At 45.9% G+C, this 19,211-nt stretch overlaps 1 protein-coding gene across 3 annotated transcripts in view; it reads left to right on the top strand.

The window, feature by feature from the left end:
- Positions 1-19,211, top strand: part of SMYD1 (SET and MYND domain containing 1) — a 50,628-nt gene that overhangs the window by 22,552 nt on the left and 8,865 nt on the right. For 2 of the 3 annotated variants that reach the window (XM_032352705.1, XM_032352706.1), the window contains exons 2-6: positions 2,879-3,058; positions 6,896-7,109; positions 8,321-8,451; positions 10,716-10,754; positions 12,630-12,819. In XM_032352705.1, the coding sequence (XP_032208596.1) occupies positions 2,879-3,058; positions 6,896-7,109; positions 8,321-8,451; positions 10,716-10,754; positions 12,630-12,819 (754 nt within the window). The remainder of the gene's footprint in view (positions 1-2,878; positions 3,059-6,895; positions 7,110-8,320; positions 8,452-10,715; positions 10,755-12,629; positions 12,820-19,211) is intronic. The other variant, XM_032352708.1, reaches the window with a different exon arrangement.

The raw sequence follows: 19,211 nt of genomic DNA on the forward strand, positions 1-19,211 counted from the left end.
AATATCTAAAAACTGGGTGTAAAATGCTAGAGCAGTCCCAATGTGGGGTTGTTCCCTGATAGCACCCCTAGAGCAGATAGGCATGGAACTCCATGTGACAAGTCACAAGTGACAGCCAGCATGATCATGCTTGCTTCTCTTTCCTCTCTTACTGTTTCCCTTTCTTTCCTGCCTTGGGTTTGTATTTCTGTTCTGGGTCCTGAGACCCCAGAAGTGGGCGTCTGCTCCTTCTTCCTCTTCCCAACCTAAGACTTGCTCTTAGCCCTGTATCATCTACCGATAGAAGTGATAGCAGAATGAAAGTTCAAAGTGGTCTGGACCATTTGGAATACTATCAGCTAGGGATAAAGGGGAAGGCCCCCACTTCAGGTTAAAAAAGTTCAATGTCATGAAGAAATTTTGGGGAGTGTTGGATAGGTTCACTGTCTTGGTCATGGTGATGGTTTCACAGGTATGTGCATATGTCTGAGTCTATAAAGTTAAAGATTTTGGATAGGTATGTCAGTCATACCTCAAAGCTATTTTAAAAAACACAGCATTGTATAGACACATTGGGGGAAGCTTTGACTCGCCGGCAGCACCTTTAAGAAAACTTGGGAGGTTCTGGTGTCTAGAATTGTCATTTGATCTTAAATAACTGTGAATTTTTTTTGCTGAAAGAGTTAACGGAATCACAATGTTCAGATCCAGGAAATGTGATACTGTACTCTGTTCTGGGCACCATAATGATAAAGCACTGTGACTCACCATCCACCTTTGAGTGACCAGGAAACAAAATTTGGAGCCTCATTGGGATCCAAATTACTTGGGTTCTTCAGCAGTTCAGTCTCTGCTGATGAACTTCATTCACATGCCTGCCAGAGAATGCTATCTTGACTTGAGGCAGATGTGAGAAATTTATAGCTTCCCATCTCTAGGGCTTTGTTGATGCCATTAAATGATCAGGGTCCCTGCCCGTGTGTTCTGTTCTGCTGGAGCACTTGTGGTAGATGACCTTCTCAAGCAGGGAATACCCTCTGCGGCATAGCTACGATGGGTGCAGATTCTTTGCAATTCTAAATATGCCAGTGTAATTCTACCCTTCCTCTCTCACTGGGAAAGCTTAAGGGATCGCAGAGGAGGGAGGAAGACATTATTATGGGGATACCCTTGAACCTGCTCTAAACTTAGAAATAATCACTAACCTTCCATGCCTGTGAGTACTTCATGGTTAATAACAAATTATTAGCAATGCACCTCGTAGTAGTTGGGGACACAGTGGTGTGTTGAGTTGACAACCCAGAGACTGAAAACTGTACTTTAGGAAACCCAGGACCTAGCTTAGAGTAATAGCCCATGCAGTGCCCTCAGCTTGGCTCTCTACCTGTCTGTCCATTTCTGGATGCTGTCCTGGGACCATGGGGCCTGGCCTTTTGGCTGTTGCCCTGACATTGGCCACTGGATCTTGCTTGATTGCCCTGCTGTGTCCACCTTCCTTTGGCTGCAGGGACCCACTGTGGGCACACTGAGACCAGAATGGGATTGTTGAAGGGACTGGAAATATTTAATGTTGAAAGGGGAAGTGAAGGGGAGTCACGCCAGTGGTCTTCAGATTCTGGAAGCACTGAGCTGCCCAGATCTGTTCCATGGGACAAGGATCTAGAGAGCCCAATGAGATGACAGGAGTATGTTTCTTGGGAAGGAAATTTGAGCCTATCAGGAAGAGGAAATCTGCCATAGTTAGGACTGGCTAACAATGGACTAACTCTTCTTGGAAGCAGTACACTCTTTTTTACTATGGGAATTTCAAAAAGGCTCGGTCAGGGACACAAGGGATTTCTGTACTTGTATGTTTTATTGAAGTTTTTTTTTTTTTCAGGCTCTAGAACGTATGATTCTAAAAACCCCTATTTTCCTATGCTTTTGAGATCCCTCTTTAGACTATAACTCCAGCCTGAGTTTGCATACCCATTTTCCCCGGGAAGCTCTGTGCTTCTATGCATACTGCTGAACTTCTTTTCATCATTTCTCTACTTCAGGGGCCAGGATTTCTTTTCCCCACATTGCAGAGATACTGAAATATTGCGCATCATACCAGATTTCACTCGCTCTGGGTGTTAGGTTATGTCTTGAAGTACGTTTCCTTCATGCTAACTATACCTTTTTCTGCCTGAAAGACAGCTCCCACCTGGGAGACACACAGCTCTCTCTTGGGAACACTGGGGGCTGGGAGCATGGGGTAAGGAAACTCATCTGCCTATGCCTCTCCCCCTCTCCTCCTGAGTGGGCAGGCATGAACTTCCTTCACTGCCACTCACTCTCTGAGCCAGGAGAATACAGTGGATGACCTCAGTGACATCAGTGACCTTGTAATTGTTACTCTTGCAAAACGCACAGAACTGACATGTATCACGATGTGCGGACCCCATTTTGTGTAAAATGTATCATGTTTCATGTTCCCTCATATTGTAGATATGAGTTTTATTCTTCAGGGAAAGGGTCACTGCATTTCAAGAAAGAGAAGTTCATGTCACACAGAGCGTTCCCTCCCTCCTTGTGGTGCCAGTGACCTGTGGCTTTTGGCAGGGGGACCATGAGAAATTTCCACCCAGTCCCTTGGCCTGGAAGACTTCCTGGGCTCCTCAAGTGTCTGTTCAAGTGTGTTCCAGGAACACCCCATGGGTCCACTATCCTAGCCTCCTTATGCAGGTTCACTCACTCTGACGGCTTATGTATTCCCAGTGCCAACCAAATAGGGGTCATAAATCTACACTCGCTGAGTTAAATTGAAAGGTTTATAAAGCAGGGTGTAATAGTATCTCCCACAGGGGGCCCAATGTCTAGTGCATTCCTTTTCTGTTGTGACACCCCAGTCACCTGTTTCTCCCTCCATTTCCAGCCTGGTTAACTTCGTGTGCCACACCTGCTTCAAGAGGCAGGATGCGAAGCTCCATCGCTGTGGACAGTGCAAGTTTGCCCACTACTGTGACCGCACCTGCCAGAAGGATGCTTGGCTGAACCACAAGAATGAGTGTTCGGCCATCAAGAGATATGGGAAGGTGCCCAATGAGAACATCAGGTCAGAGCTGGGCCTTGGGGGTGGTACTTAGGATTCCCAAATGTCAGGTGGGGAAAAGCCTTAGTAACAAGCATTCCCAGGCCCAAGGAAGCCAGGCTGTGTGCAAATCAGGATAGAACCTCAAAGAGACTGGAGAGGGGCACTTCTGCATCTGGGAGCCCATCTAGACCTGGATGTCTGCAACAGCCATTCCAGTCCACAACCACTGGTTGGAGCTGGTGGCAGACCCTTTCTCAATGGCTCTCTGGTATTTAATTCTTTTTTAATTGACCTGCCAATGTTTAAAAAATTGGGAAAGGCCACATTAAAAAAAAATAAGGATTTCTGGTTTCTATTTTTCTTTTTTTTTTTAATTTTTTTTTTTTTAGGGATTTCTGGTTTCTCTTGAAAAAAAAAAATCTCAAGATTTAGCCAAATGAGCTAGAACTCAATCGCAGCAGCTGCCTTTAAAAAATGAAGAGCTTTTTTAAAAAAGCTTTTATTTAAATTACAGTTAGTTAGCAGAGAGTATAGTATGAGTTTCAAGTGTACAATGTAATGATTCAACATTTCCACCCGTCACCCGGTGCTCATCACAACAGGTGCCCTTCTCAATCCCCATCACCTACTTTTCTCCATTCCCCTCCCCACTGCCAATAGCCATCAGTATGTTCTTCATGGTTATATAGCAGCTTATCCTCAATCATCAGATTATGGAAGCAGCCCATGTGTCCATCAGCTGATGAACGGACCAGGAAGATGCGGTAGATACACACACACACACACACACACTGGAATACAATATATACATATATTGTGTGTATATATATATATATATATATACACATATACATATATGTACAATGGAATGCTATATATATATATGTATATATATAATGGAATATTACACAGCCATAGAAAAGAATGAAATCATTTGCAATGACATAGAGCTAATGACTATTTTTTTCAAAGAGTATTATCCTAAGTGAAATAAGTCAGAGAAAGACAAATACCCTCTGATTTCACTCATATGCAGAATTTAAGAAACAAAGCAAAAGATCAAAGGGAAAGAAAGAGAGAGGCACGCCAAGAAAAAATGCAGAGCTTTTTAAGCACCACAGCCCGCTAGTCCCTGGGCTTGTGCAAACTGCCCTCTATCCTCATTACACGGGAAAGGCATTTGCAACTGTTGCTGATGACCCCGGCAGCTAAGGCCAGAAATCTCAGGGTCTACACTGCCAAGTAGGGCTGCGGGTTGGTGCTGGGAAGTGGAGAGCAGAGAAGTGGAAGGTGAAATTGGGAGCATTTTCACCAGGTTTGTAGGGTGTGAAGTTGAAGTACAGATTGGAATGATCATATCCTAGAAATTTTTAAGAAACTACAAAATGAAATGGCTCAGTCAACCTTCGCATCTCCCTTAGTTTCATCTGTTGAACTCCTGCTTCTTTAAAAAAATTGTCCTTTTGGGGTGCCTGGGTGGCTCCTTCATTATGCATCTGCCTTTGGCTCGGATCACGATCCCAGGGTCCTGGAATTGAGACCCACATCGGGCTCCCCGCTCGGTGGGAAGCCTGCTTCTCCCTCTGCCTCTGCCTGCTGCTCCCCCTGCTTGTGCTCTCTCTCTCTATATCTATCTGTCAAATAAAGAAATAAAATCTTTAAAACCAACCAACAAACAAAGTACTCTTTTGCAATTTTATTTTACTTATTTTAATTTTTTAAAAAGCTTTACTGAGATATAATTGGCATATCAGTTTGTAAGATATTTAAGCTGTACATCATGGTGACTTGATATATGTATACATTGTGAAAGGATGCCAACCCCCATCTAGTTAATTAACACATCTATCACCTGACATATCCTTCCTTTTTTTTTTTTCAAGTAAGAACTTTTATGTTCTACTCTCTTAGCAGATTTCAGTGATACAATACAGTGTTATCAACTATAGTCACCATGTTTTACATTAGATCCTCAGACCTTATTCATCTTATAGCTGAACGTTTGTGCTTTTACTAAGCCTCTCCCTGTTTCCTCCATGCCCCAGAGCCTGGCAACCACTTTTCTCTGTTTCCGTGAGTTTAACTTCTTTCTTTCTTTCTTTTTTCTCCTTCCTTCCTTCCTACCTACCTTCCTTCCTTCTTTCTTTCTTTTCTCTCTTTTTCTTTCTTTCTTTCTTTCTAAGATACTATATATAGCAGATACCATGCAGTTTTTGTCTGTGTCTGGTTTGTTTCACTTAACATAATGCCCTCAAGGTCCATCCATGCTGTCTTAAGTGGCAGGATTTTCTTCTTTCTTGGCTGAATAATATTCCATTATATATGTTTACTGCATCGTCTTCATCTTTTCATCATCACCTAGGTTGTTTCCATATCTTGGCTCTTATGAATCATCCTGCAGTAAACGTGGGAGTGCAGATAGTTCCTCACTATCCTACTTAGTCTTTCAAGCCCAAAGTAAATGTTACCTTCCGTGATGGGGAGCTCACTCACTTACCTGCACAGTCCCAGTTGTTAATATCTTCTGATACTGAGTCGAAATCTTTTTCCCATTTGTCTGTACTCTCTGAGCTCTGTGACCCTTTCCCTAATATTCAGAGGTAACAGACACCCTGCCCGAAACTTATTTTCTCCAGTGCTGTCCTGAGCTCCATGTGGGGATACCTTGGTTTCCAAGCACCTGGGATGCCCAGCAGGGCATCTTTGCAGAAATAACTCTATGATCTAAACAAGAGGAGAAGCAGGTCTGTTCTTTGCCAAGGGGGTCCCTCAGGGGATGGATCTGCCTTAGGCCACCAGACCTGCAGGTGCCTGGCCAGCATGCATTCAGTGAGTAGCTGAGAGTTGCCAAATGTCCCTCAGTCATAGGCTTGATCTTGTGGTCAATTAACAAGGGGGAACTTCACTGTACTCAGGGTGAAGTGCACCCCTATCTCACTCAATGCCCTGTGCTCTCTAGAACTCCCTCCTGTCCCACCTTGCCTCCACTCCTCCTCCAGAACCCTATGTCCCAGCCAGACCAGTCCCTCCCTGCTTCCTGCATATGCCCAGCCTCTGGCTGCCCCCGAGCCTTTGCTTACACTGTTTCCCCACCTGGATTGTCTTCCCACTTCTCTCTCTAAGCACTAAGACTCTAAGTTCACACACATGTGGACATCCAACATGTTACTTTGTCTTCCAAATACCACTTCAGGGGATGTGTATTATCCCTCTTGTGGCTAAGTTCAGGGAGGTTCAAATGAATTGCCCAAGGTCATACAGTAACTTGAAACAGACATGAACCCAGGCTGTTAGACTCCTTCTCCAGTGCCCATCTCAGTGAGCCATACTATCAGTAGACACCAGGCTGCCATAGCTCAGTGTCCGCAGACCCCTTTCATGGTCTCAAAGACCCCACGAGCCCTGGTTCCTGCCCACTTCTCTACCTTTATTTGCTCTGTACTCCTCACTCCCTAGGCTCCAGCCACTTTGACCTTCTTGCTGTTTCTCCATCATGCCAAGCTCGTTCCTTCTTCAGGGTCTTTGTGCCCACTGCTCCTTCTCCCTCTGCCCAGAGCCTGCTCCTTCTGTTCATTCCATTTTCAGCTCCGGGGCTCCCCCTCCACGTCACCTCTTCTGATCACCGTGGCTTCCCTTCCCCCAGCCACTCTCTATCGTATGACCCTATTTTATTCTCTGCATAGCACTTAGCACTAGTTTCCATTTGTAACTTGGGTCTCCCCCTCTATGAAAAGCTCCATGATTAAAGAAATTCCGTCTATACAGTTCAACACCGCCTGGCACACAGTAGGTAGTCAGTAAATGCATCTGGAACAAACGACTGCCTCGGGACATCCCTAACTCTGCCCCTGTCCACAGGCTGGCGGCCCGCATCATGTGGCGGGTGGAGAGAGAGGGCACCGGGCTCACCGAGGGCTGCCTGGTCGCTGTGGATGGCCTGCAGAACCACGTGGAGCACTTTGGGGAGGAGGAGCAGAAGGAGCTGCGGGTGGACGTGGACACCTTCTTGCAGTACTGGCCGCCCCAGAGCCAGCAGTTCAGCATGCAGTACATTTCGCACATCTTCGGTGTGGTACGGTTCCTCGTGACATCGCAGGGGCTGGGGGCGGGGGGTGGGCAGTGGCGGTGACTGCTGGGATTGGTCTGCTAAGACCTCTTCAGAGCCTGCAGGGCAGAGTGGGAGGGGAGGCCGAGAGAAGGAATGGAGGGGACAGAGGCCCAAAGTAAAGAACTTTCACCCCCTTCCTTCCTTCCTTCCTTCCTTTCTTTCTTTCTTTCTTTCTTTCTTTCTTTCTTTCTTTCTCTCTCCCTCCCTCCCTCCCTCCCTCCCTCCCTCCCTCCCTCCCTCCCTCCCTTTCTTCCTTCCTTCCTTCCTTCCTTCCTTCCTTCCTTTCTTTTTCTTTCTTTCTTCCTTCCTTCCTTCCTTCCTTCCTTCCTTCCTTCCTTCCTTCCTTCCTTCCTTCCTTTCTTTCTTTCTTTCTTTCTTTCTTTCTTTCTTTCTTTCTTTCTTTCTTTCTTTCTTTCTTTCTGGATTTCCCTACTAGGAAGTCATTCCCTCCTTCTCGGAAGCTGGCATCTCATGCACAAACTATTTGTTATCTCCAAATGGTAGATTTGGATAGAAATTTACCATCTGTACTTTCTACTTTTTCTCCTGTTCGTATTGAAAACAAAGACCCAATCACTACCCCTTGTTGTCCAGCGGTCACATTGAAAATGAGATCATTCCTTTTCCCAGACATGGTGGACAGGGTAATGGGCAGCCTGGAGCTGGGGGCTGTGGACATCGGGGAGAGGAGAGGAAGGACTTTTGGGGAGTGCTGTCTTGGAGCAGCAAAGCCAGACCTCTTGTAGCTGTAAGAGTCTAAGAGGTAGTGGAGGCTTAGGCCATACAACACCCCCACCCCTACACACACACAGACACACTAAGGCAGAGCAGGGCAGAGAGAGAGAAACCAAGATAGAGACCAGAGAAGACTCATGTGAGACCCAGATACAGGAAAAGGGAAGACTTCCCAGAAGCAACATTTCTGTTTTTGGCCTTTGTATAGAATACAACTACCCAAAACTTCCAAGGTGGCCTTGCATTTTAGCAAGTACGGTACTCCCCACAGGGTGCTTATCTCGAGGGTCCTTTGGATTGACCTAGAGAATAGGAGACTCTCTACGCATCTCCAGAATGCGACCGAGTCTTCTATTTTGTTGAACTCTCAACAGCCAGGATGGTGTTCTGTCCCTGATCTATGTGTGTTAACTGACTCTTTCATCTTTTCCTCTGGGTAGATTAGCTGTAATGGCTTCACACTCAGTGACCAGAGGGGCCTGCAGGCGGTGGGCGTGGGTATCTTCCCCAACCTGGGCCTGGTGAACCATGACTGTTGGCCCAACTGCACCGTCATATTTAACAACGGCAAGTGAGTACGTCTTTAACTGGGGATGGTGTGATGGGGATGGGGAGACCTCACTGTGTTTTCTCCACTTGACCTAAACCAAACCATGGAACCTGCACTAGTATGGATTTCGACTGGGCAGCAAATAGAAATTTCATTCTAGAATCGTAGTGAATAGGAGAAAGGTAATGAGGAGGATAGCAAAGAATTCCACCTGGGTAATTTCTGGGTCTTTACGTGTTTCTTAAGGCTGCCTAGATGTGTTAGGTAAACCTCTGACTACTGCTTTGAAGCTTGAAGCCTGGGATTATCTATCTAGAGATCACTGCAGAACAGCATCAGCTGAGAAGGGGCTGAGGCCGAGCATATATTAGTCAAGGTCCCAGCAGAAATCAGAAGGCACGCTCAGAGTTTACCCAAAGGGAATTTAGTAACAAGACAATCTACAGAAGTAAGGGTAAAGTTTAAGAAACTAACAAGGAATGGTGAGATGTCCAGAGTCTAGCAATAGTATGAAAACATTACTGCCTCTAGACCTAGGGGCCAGGTGTACCATATTGTTCCTGCAACTGGTAAGAGCTATAGCCATGGGAGAAGTTCCTTTCTCTATCCCCAACCCAATAGCTTGGCTGTACTGGTAAAGAAAGCAGCTGCTGCTGGAACCATTGCAAGGCAGAGAGGGAGCCGGGTGACTAAATACCCCAACCTCTCTCTCCTCCCACTTTCTGATCTCCTCCCATTGGCCAAACTCCAAGCAGAAGCCAGAGAGCAAAGGACCCTGAGTAATGAAGCCCTTTAGAAGCCCACACCCTTTGCCCCACACTCCAAAGGCACAGATCAAGGGACAGAAAGACAAAGAATATGTCTTGGGGGGCACCTGGGTGGCTCAGTGGGTTAAGCCGCTGCCTTCGGCTCAGGTCATGATCCCAGAGACCTGGGATCAAGAGTCCTGCATTGGGCTCACTGCTCAGCAGGGGACCTGCTTCCCTCTCTCTCTCTCTCTGCCTGCTTCTCTGCCTATTTGTGATCTCTCTCTGTCAAATAAATAAATAATCTTAAAAAAAAAAAAAGAATATGTCTTGGGGGTGGGCACAAGTGGAGAAGTCAGCAAATAGGAAGAGACCCTATTGTCCATGGCTCAGGGCTGGGGGGATTTGGGGGAACAAGACCTAAGCAGTATTACTTATTTTGCTCTTAGAGATGAGATAAGCTTTTATGACAGATGCAAGTCAACTCTGAGCCATCAACAGTGAGGAGATTTCCTTTCCCAAAACTTCCTGGAAACCAGAGACAGTGCTTTCTGGTTTTCAGGCAAGAATCAAGCCTAAACCCCAGTCTAGCAGGGCCTCTGATTCCCCCATTCCTTCCTATTTCTGGAAACAAGGGCCTGCATGACACCAGGCTCTCAAGCAAGTGAGAAAGTCACTCAAGACAGAGAAATTTATTTGGGACCCAAATGGTGATTTTCACGTGGCACTTGCAGTTCCCTTCCTAAGCCTCTTGGGGTCACTGGCGTGGACCTCATGGAATCCTCCTCAGAGGAGCTGTTGTTTCAGGTTAGCCTGGTTGGATCAAATCCAGCCACGTATAGGGCTGGCCATTCAGGATGTCACTGCCCCAAGCCATGGTGACCCAGGGCTCCCCTTGTGACATGTGACACAGCCATAGGAACCCGGGAGCCCTTTCTTCAGGTCATTCCTGGTGTCTGTTCCGGCTTCTTTGCATCCACTAACTTTGAGCAGCCACATTGTACCTGGCTTCTTGGCTGTTGTGCAAGAGAATGTGACAGCAGTCACCACCCAGCTGTCTGCCATAGTGGAAAGAACCCAATTCTAACCCCAAGAAACTTTATACATGACCTGTGGGACCTAACCAGTCTCCATACACAGTTCACACAGTCCCCCAAGATAGACATCAGAGAGGCAACGCTTACTCAGCCAAGATGCTTGTGAGTGGGATAACAATAGCATCCCATTACAGTTTTGGGCACCTACTTTGAAATGCACTATCTCATGGCAACTGCATTTCCAGGTTACAGTGGAGCATACTGAGCCCAGGAACGACGAGGACCTTTGAATCCAGAACTTTTCATTCCAGAGCCAGTGTGCTTTCCGCTATACCAGGCTGCGTCTGGTCGAGGGAGCCCTGCTGGATGGGGCTGGGATGTAAAGCTGGTTGTCCTGGCCAAAACTTTGATCGCACTAGCCGGGATGCTGTGCCCCCTTGCTAGCTGTGCTGAACTAGCCAATGGTAATGATTCCCATTCGGGTGTCTGTTTTGTCTTTCAGTCATGAGGCAGTGAAATCCATGTTTCACACCCAGATGAGGTGGGTCAGTCTTTGCAAGCATCCCTTCTCCTCTGACCCATCTCCCTCACTTGCCTGGTTTGCTGGGCCCACCCCTCCCCGAGACTCCGTGGCTGCTTCTCGGCTGTAATGTTCTCCTGTGTCCCCAGAGCCTTATCCTTGCTGAATGCTGTATTTTAAATGCATATATATGAATCATCTTGTTCCTCACCCACCCACTCCCTGCTGTGCCTTTGCTTTCCTTTGCTTCTTTTCTTCCCCGTCTTTCACGCCTGACTTCTCTCACTCCCCCAGCCCCAAAGCATGATGGTCCCTTCTAGTCCACATCACCTTAGCAAAGCCCACACTGTCCCTCAAAGTCCTGCTTATCATAAAAGGAGGACTGCTGATGTTATTGACCTACTAAAGAAGTGTGTTTGTTTATAACCCCCAACTTCCCACCCATACTGGCTTCTGAAAATAGCCCCTGTAACTCTGATAATTTTGATAAATATTTATTCACACTATTCTGTTTACTGCTTCTGGACAATTGTGAATTAGTGTTGTAGGTTAGATTTTGCTCTGACTTTTCTTAATGACAAATAAAATAACCCCAGATGGGTCTTTTTCTCAGGTTTGGTTTAAAAGGACTTGAAGTGCTCTTTGGATTAAGAACCAAACTCTGTGTGGGAGTTTGGGCTCTGGGAAGGCAGGGGTAGGAGTGGTTGGTGCATTGGAGTCTGTGTTGGCCTGCATCACACGTGACTTTAGATGATTTCCATCATTCCCTGGGCCTTTACTTCCACATCTATAGAGCCAAGGTCAGGATGAGACATCTTTAGGGACCTTCCTGGTTCTAAGTCTCTGTGGCTGTGGGCTGCATTTCTAATCTCTCCAAGAAATGCTTAAATAAATTGTCCACGTGTGGCTCAATTAGTTGACCTCTAGTTGACCTCTAGAATTGCTGGGCATTAGAGATGGAAGAGGGAGGATGGCGTGGTGCTCACTGTTTATCCCCTGATCCCCTTTCCAAGTAAGGTAAAATGGGGCACCCATATTTTCATATTTAAGTGACATTAAATTAATTTGGCTCTGGAAATTCCCTTAACATGATTGAAATAATTTGAAATACTATGAGACCTTGCAAGAGTTGACTGAGCCATGATGGGACAGAGAGCTGCTAGAAATCCTAAGTTTCCCGGCACTGGATCACTGTTGAACATCATGACAGAGCCGTGCCTGGAGAAGGGGTTGTTGGGGGGCAGAACTGACTTATGCCACCAGGACCAGATGCCACACTCAACACTGGCCCAGGAGTTGCTCACATGGAGCTCTTTAGAATATCAGCAGAGCCCTAAAATGAAGGGCTTTGGTGCATCTCCTTTCCTGCGCATGGCAGACCCAGGAAGCAGATGGAGGACGGTCCAGGGAGAGCAGTGTGGTGAGGTGAAGCATGACTGGCACTTGATTCAGATCTTGACTGTTGCCAAGGTGCTGTGGGACCTCGGGTGGGGGGGGGGGAGTTCCTTCCCCTCGACCTCCCCTCTGGGAGACAGCGCCCTCCCTTGTGAAATGGAGAGGTTGACCCCCTTTGTTGCAAGCAATCAGTAGCAAAATGCACAGGGATAATTGCAGCATGGAAGCAAGGTATGGTTTTGTGATCTCCACCCAGAATCTACTTAATTGGATTTCCAATCAATTAAATAAGTGGAGCAGATTCGATTGTTGATAAGTAGAGCAGAATTATCCACAAAACTGTCCTTTAGGTCACATTTTCCCCTTTTGGGGGGAAAATGGGAGTTTTCTCGAGCGCTAGTGGAAGTGGTCTTTGAGACTCAACTCCTAGAGACCTTGAAGAGCAGAAAGCCTCTTCTGATGGCCCTGGATCTGACTTCCTTTTTCCTTTACCCTCTCCAGGATTGAGCTCCGGGCCCTGGGCAAGATCTCGGAAGGAGAGGAGCTGACAGTGTCCTATATCGACTTCCTTAACGTCAGCGAAGAGCGCAAGAAGCAGCTGAAGAAGCAGTACTACTTTGACTGCACCTGTGAGCACTGCCAAAAAAAGCTGAAGGATGACCTGTTCCTGGGGGTGAAAGATGACCCAAAGGTACATGCGGCCCTGCCACTGGGGTGTTTGCGACCCTCTTCTCCACGAGTCCACGAGGCTGGCGTTCACTGCTAACCGGCGCCCCCTGGTGGCTAGTCCGTGGAGAACCAGCCTGTAACTGTCCAAAAGGTGTTAATGGGGGGTGGACGGAACACTGATAACAGGTCCCAGCTAGTGTCCTGGGGCCACCCCTTGCCAGGAGTTTACACTGGGAAGTTGCTTGGTTTTCTCATCTATAAAATAGGAATGATAACACCCAGTAGACGGGGTTGTTAAGAGGATCGAACAAAATAATATATGTAAAGGGAGTGGCATATAGGATTGGCACTGAGTAAATTTTAGTTCCTCTCTTTACCCTTTTGCTGGTTAAGTAATGCTGAGAATTTCACATATTGAGACCAGATGGGCAAAGAAACTAGTTGCCTGGTTATCACAAAGGTATTCCTAGTGCCCTGGGAATGGGTAATGTGGGCATGGGGCAATGTGGAGGCTGGCTAACAGGCTTAACTCCTGAGTAGCCTGTTGTCTGGTTGATGGTGAGACCATTGAGCAGCTGAAGGATCATGGAGGGGATGTCAGGAGCTCAGCTAAGCTGGGAGAGAGCCCAGCAATGGTATCAACGAAAGACTTAAACTGGCCACCTCCTGTTCCGTTTTCCCCCATAGAAGGGAGCACAGGTGGAGGTCAGGGCACAGATGTGGGGGGTCTTCTCACTGCTGGGGCGCTCAGAATAAAGGGCTCCATCACTTTTATAGACCCTGAGGTGGGGAGGGTGAGGGAGAGGGTGTGGGGGCAGGGCTAGGGGTGGAAAAGTGCTGGGTGCTGGGCTGGAGTGAGAGAGAGAGTCTTCAGATTTCCCCCCTCCTCCCCTGTAAGGCCTAGGAATGAAGGCCCTTGGCTGGGAATGAAATTGTGCAAGGAACATGAGCAGCAGAGGGCTGGACTCCCTTCAGAGACTGTTCAGAGGGCACTTTCCCCCACAGGCATGCCAGGTAGAGCCTTTATAATTGTGGTCAGGTCTGAAAAATTACACATAGGTTTTTAACCGGGAGCTGGACTCCTGTGGGGAGGCTTTCTGAGCTCCTCTCTATAGCCCACAGGCCACCAGTACACTTAAGATACAAATACACAAATGTGCTTCTTAGTGAGCTTAACTTCTGCATTGTATGTGTGAGCAGAAGTTTGCCTCTGATTAGAGCAAAAACTAGGAGCAAAACTGACTTCTAGGTACAGACAGTGGGGCCACTCTCAATTCGTTACTCAATGCTATCAGTGCTGATGTTCAGATAACACTATTTCCCCACTTGATTCATTTCTCTCATTCATCCTCTGGCCATTCTAGGCTATTTTTTTTTTTTTTTTGACACTAACTTTTTTTTTTTTTTTTAAGATTTTATTTATTTAGTTGGTGGCAGGAGAGAGAGAGTACGAATAGAGGGAGGAGCAGAGGGAGAGGCAGACTCTGCACTGAGCAGGGAGCCGGACATGGGACTCCATCCCAGGACCTTGGGATCGTGACCTGAGCCAAAGGCAGACGCGTAACCCACTGAGCCACTCAGGTGCCCTGCCACTAAGTTATTTTTATTCTTAGGATGTAATATTTATTACTCTTTGTCCAAACAGTTCTACTTCCAAGAATTTACCCAGCAGAGTTACTTACACATGTGCACAAAGGTATGTGTATAAAGAGATATGTTGCAGCATTGTTGAGAACAACTGAATAAAAGCTAAATAATTACCAATTGGGAAAATTTAAATTAAATTATTTTGCAGTCACTCAAACCAATGAGTGGACAAATTTTTGTGGACAAATATGGAATGACCTCTTTTTTAAAAAAAGATTTTATTTATTTATTTGACAGAGATCACAAGTAGGCAGAGCGGCAGACAGAGAGGAGGAAGCAGGCTCCCTGCTGAGCAGAGAACCCAATGCGGGGCTCGATCCCAGGACCTTGGGACCATGACCTGAGCTGAAAGCTGAGGCTTAACCCACTGAGCCTCCCAAGCGCCCCTGGAATGAGCTTTTTAAGGGAAAAGAACTAAGGGCCAAACACTGCCACTGTATTGTTTACTAGGGCTGCCATAACACAGTACCCAGAAGTGGGCAGATGACAACAGAGATGTTCTCTCTCCCAGTTCTGGAGCCTGGCAGTCCGAAATCAGGATGTAGGCCAGGTTGGTTCCTTCTGGGGGCCGTGAGGGGAGGCTCTGCTCCAGCTTCTCTCCTTGGTTCTCAGATGGCTGTCTTCTCTCTGCGTCTCTTCACGTTGTGTGTTTCTTTGTCTTCACCTGATATTCTTTTTGTAAGGACACCAGTCATATTGGATTAAGGACCCCCGCTACTCCATTATGACCTCATCTTAACTAATTAAGTCTGCAGTGACCTATTTCCAGTAAGGTGCATTCTGAGGTACTGGGGGTTAGGACTTGAACATATGAATTTGGGGAGGATGGAATTCAATCCATTACACTGTTTATAAACTATCATTTATAAAAATGCCATTTATAAAAAATAAAAGGGACACATACTCTCTCTCTCTCTCTCTCACACACACACACACACACACAAACACACACACAGATCCATGCACACATATGCCTGTGCAAGCATAGTCAGCCTTGATACAGATGGCAGGGGGAGGAGAAGGCTGTAAACAATGCATCAGTGATGCTTGGTGTGGACAAATTGAGGGTCACCCTTCCCAGACAGGATACAAAGGAGCTGGGACCCATGAATTATTATGTGTGTGTTTTTTTTAATTTTATTTATTTATTTGAGACAGAGAGAGAATGAGAGTGGGAGAGCCCATGAACGAACAGGGGGGTGGGGCAGAGGGAGAGAGAGAAGCAGACTCCCTGCTGAGCAGGGAGCCTGATGCAGGGGCTCCATCCCAGAACTCCAGGATCATGACCTGAGCTGAAGGCAGAGGCTTAACTGATGGAGCCACCCAGGTGCCCCAATACGGGACTTTTGTTTTTCACAAATCAAATGTTCTATATTCTGGAAAGTGTATACTGGCACGTGTATGCAGAGCATGGAACACAGTACCATAGAAGCTACAGGAAAGAATAGGCTCCTGTGTCCACCCTCGCCCTGACATTCTAGAACCTGTGGGATAATGTGTTTTATCTGCAAGACAGCCAGTCTTCCTTCCTGATGTGTGGCCCTGGGTATTTGTTTTATAACTTGCTCCCACCATTACTTAATTTTTTTTTCAAGATTTTATTTATTTATTTGACAGAGAGAGGGAGATCACAAGTAGGCAGAGAGAGAGGAAGGGAAGCAGGCTCCCTGCTGAGCAGATAACCCAATGCGGGGCTCGATTCTAGGACCCTGGGATCATGACCTGAGCCGAAGGCAGAGACTTTAACCCATTGAGCCACCCAGGTGCCCCCCCATTACTTAATTTTTTGTTAAGAAACCAGACTCTTTTCTCCCTTCCAAGATTAAATGTATGTGGTAACCTGGATAAAAATAAAAACCAAATATTTTTAAAAATGAGAAAATAACTCCACATTGTAGAACATTCCCCTCAACTGTAGCTTTGGAGCCTCCCGGTTTAGGTTGCTTGGGTTTTTCTTTTCTCTCTCCCCAGCCCTCACCCCTGGTTTTCACAATAGGAAGGTACTAGTTTTTCAAGGTTGGGGAACCAGCGTCCCTCTTTTTTCTTCTAGCTCTTCTCCCTTCAGTGACTCCTCCCCCTCTGCTGACTCCTCCCCTTTCTCCTCTAGTCTTCCTCTGGCTCCTCTTCCACTGTCATTTCCCCCTGCTCCAGTTCCTTACTCTTTCTCTCCTGGTTGTCTATTTATTTTATGTTTATAGGGAGGGGAGTCTCTCTCTGTAGGGTTCCTTAAATCCTAGCTGTGGATCATGCTTTCCTCTTGTCTTTACTCTGAAAAGTGGAGCCAAGTGAAACAGCCCCATTTCCTCTCTCAGAATAGCTTTATCACATGTTGCACATATAATTAACAAGCTTCTAGCCAGGTTGTTTTGAGAATCTTGGCAGTTGCTCCTTGAAAAAATTTGACTCACTTCCAGAGCTTGAAGTAACACTCTTCCTTTCAACGTCAAATCGAACAAGACTTTTTATTAACATCTGACCAGTTGGTATTCTCCAACTCTACCCTGCAAGCTATCGATTACTACAGAAGATTCACTAAGAATTTTGAGTTTTAAAGATGATGGAACTTAGATTAGAGACCAGTGGTCATAAACTAGATTGATTCTATGAACCAGCTATGGATGTTACCAAAAATCTAGGTTTGGCAGACTAGTGGTATACTTCTAGACTACTAGTTACAGAGCTCTGTACAACCAGATGAGACGGCGACACCCTTTTACTTATGTGCTTGATTGAAATGAGTTTAGGAAAGTGAATATGCACCAAAATGACTTGTCTATAACCAAGACAAGGCCTAAGTCTACAGAAGACTAAGTAGCACTCTGGGACTAGAAGATAGCCAGAAGCCAGAAATCTCGGCCATATTAAAGATCGAGACAAAGGTGGGATCAGGAGTGAGGCCTGTGAGCAGAGGTAACAGCAGCGGTGGCTACCTCAGTGGTTAGAGTCAGGCCGTGTGACAAGGGCAGGTAGATGTGCAGGATTCCAAGGAGGCCAGGAACAGAGGGAAAAGAGGATAGTCAAAATTGTAAGGACAAGAATTTCAGAGAAGCCAGAGTAGGTGAGGTGAAGAGAGGCCTAAGTAGAAAGTCCATTCCTTTAGGAGATCCTGACCCAGAAGCAAGCCGTCCTGGCCAGGGCCTCTCGTACTATAAGGAGGACCCTGCCGCACTGGCTCAGGACACCTGGGAAGCTGAGGGAAGATCCCGATCTCCATCTCTTAAGGGAGTGTTTTTAAGGGAATGAATGCCCATCCTACTGTTACTTTTTGATAGTGCGGTGAAGGTGACCTCACAAAACAATGTAGGCAGAAAACCTAAATGGAAGCTCTGAACTCAATTCCTTATAGTGAGAAATTTGGAAAACTGGAGAACTGGTTAAGTAAATTATTTTGGTTTTATACAGTGGAAAACTCTACAATTAATTGAAGTGGTAATGTGTTTTTATATTGGTATGGGAAAATATCCATACCTACTGAGTGAAAGAACAGACTATAGACATAAATCTGGTACACTTCCAGTTGGAAGAACTATTTGTGCTGTTGGCATATACACACACGCCTGTGTACACCTATGGAACACAGTTCAGCCAGTAGGTGCTGATAAGGCTGTAATCGACATGCTTCCTGTTTATGGTCAGTGTCTGTTCTGATTGGTCAGTGCCTTTCCTGGCCAGTTATTAAATATTTTAATATTATGCCTATATGTATGCTTTGGAAAATGTTCTTCGAAATGGTGTGTTCATCGTGGAGTGGATTCTAGGAATTTCTATTTTTATTCCCTACTTTTTTTCATATGTTTTGATTTTTTACAGTTTCCATCTATCAGTTTTGTGGGGTCCAAATGATAATGAAGTATTTTCATTTTGGAAAAAAGTTTTATCAGATATGCCTAAGCAAAAAAAAAAAAGAAAGAAAGAAAGAAAAAGAAAAAGTTAATTCCAGAAAGGAGTTTCTCATATGGACAAGCACAGCAAGTAAATTTTTTCTTTGGAAATTGAGAAGTTTGACACTCCTTTCTTCAAAATTGTGATGCCTTCATGGGCTTCTTAATTGAGATACCTCTTTCCCTGAAAAGCAAAACCTCATTCTTTTAAAAATAAGATCATTAGGGGGGGTACCTGGGTGGCTCAGTCTGTTAAGTGTCTGCCTTCGACTCAGGTCATGATTTCAGGGTCCTGGGACTGAGTCCCACATCAGGCTCCTTGCTCAGTGGAAAGCCTGCTTCTCCCTCTGCCTCTTGCCCTGCTTGTGCACTCACCCTTGCTCGCTCTCTCTCTCTGAGACATAAATAAATAAATAAATAAATAAATAAATAAATAATCTTTTAAAAAAGTAAGATCACTAGAGGGGCACCTGGGTGGTACAGTTGACTAAGCATCTGACTCTTGGTTTCGGTTCATGTCAGGATCTCAGGGTCATGATATGGAACTCTGCATCAGGCTCCTTGCTCAGCACAAAGTTGCTTAAGACTGATTCACCCTCTCCCTCTGCCCCTTCCCACCTCAAATAAATGAGTAAATCTTAAAAAAAAAAAAAAATCACTAGACCACTCAGGTAAACGCTATAAGCCTAATGAATCCAGATTTCACAGAGACAGCTGACAAACTCTTATGATGCAACCTGGTCAAGACAAAGAACTAGGAACGGGATGCTAAGATACTTCAGAAGGATCTGAATGCCCACAGCCACAAATCCTCCTTTTAATGAATTCCAGTGGCAAACTGGAGTAGGATTTATTTGGTCAAGCCTTAAGCTTCAGTCCTCAGCTC

The sequence above is a fragment of the Mustela erminea genome, chromosome 7 (assembly GCF_009829155.1).
Source record: "Mustela erminea isolate mMusErm1 chromosome 7, mMusErm1.Pri, whole genome shotgun sequence".
Lineage (NCBI taxonomy): Eukaryota > Metazoa > Chordata > Mammalia > Carnivora > Mustelidae > Mustela > Mustela erminea.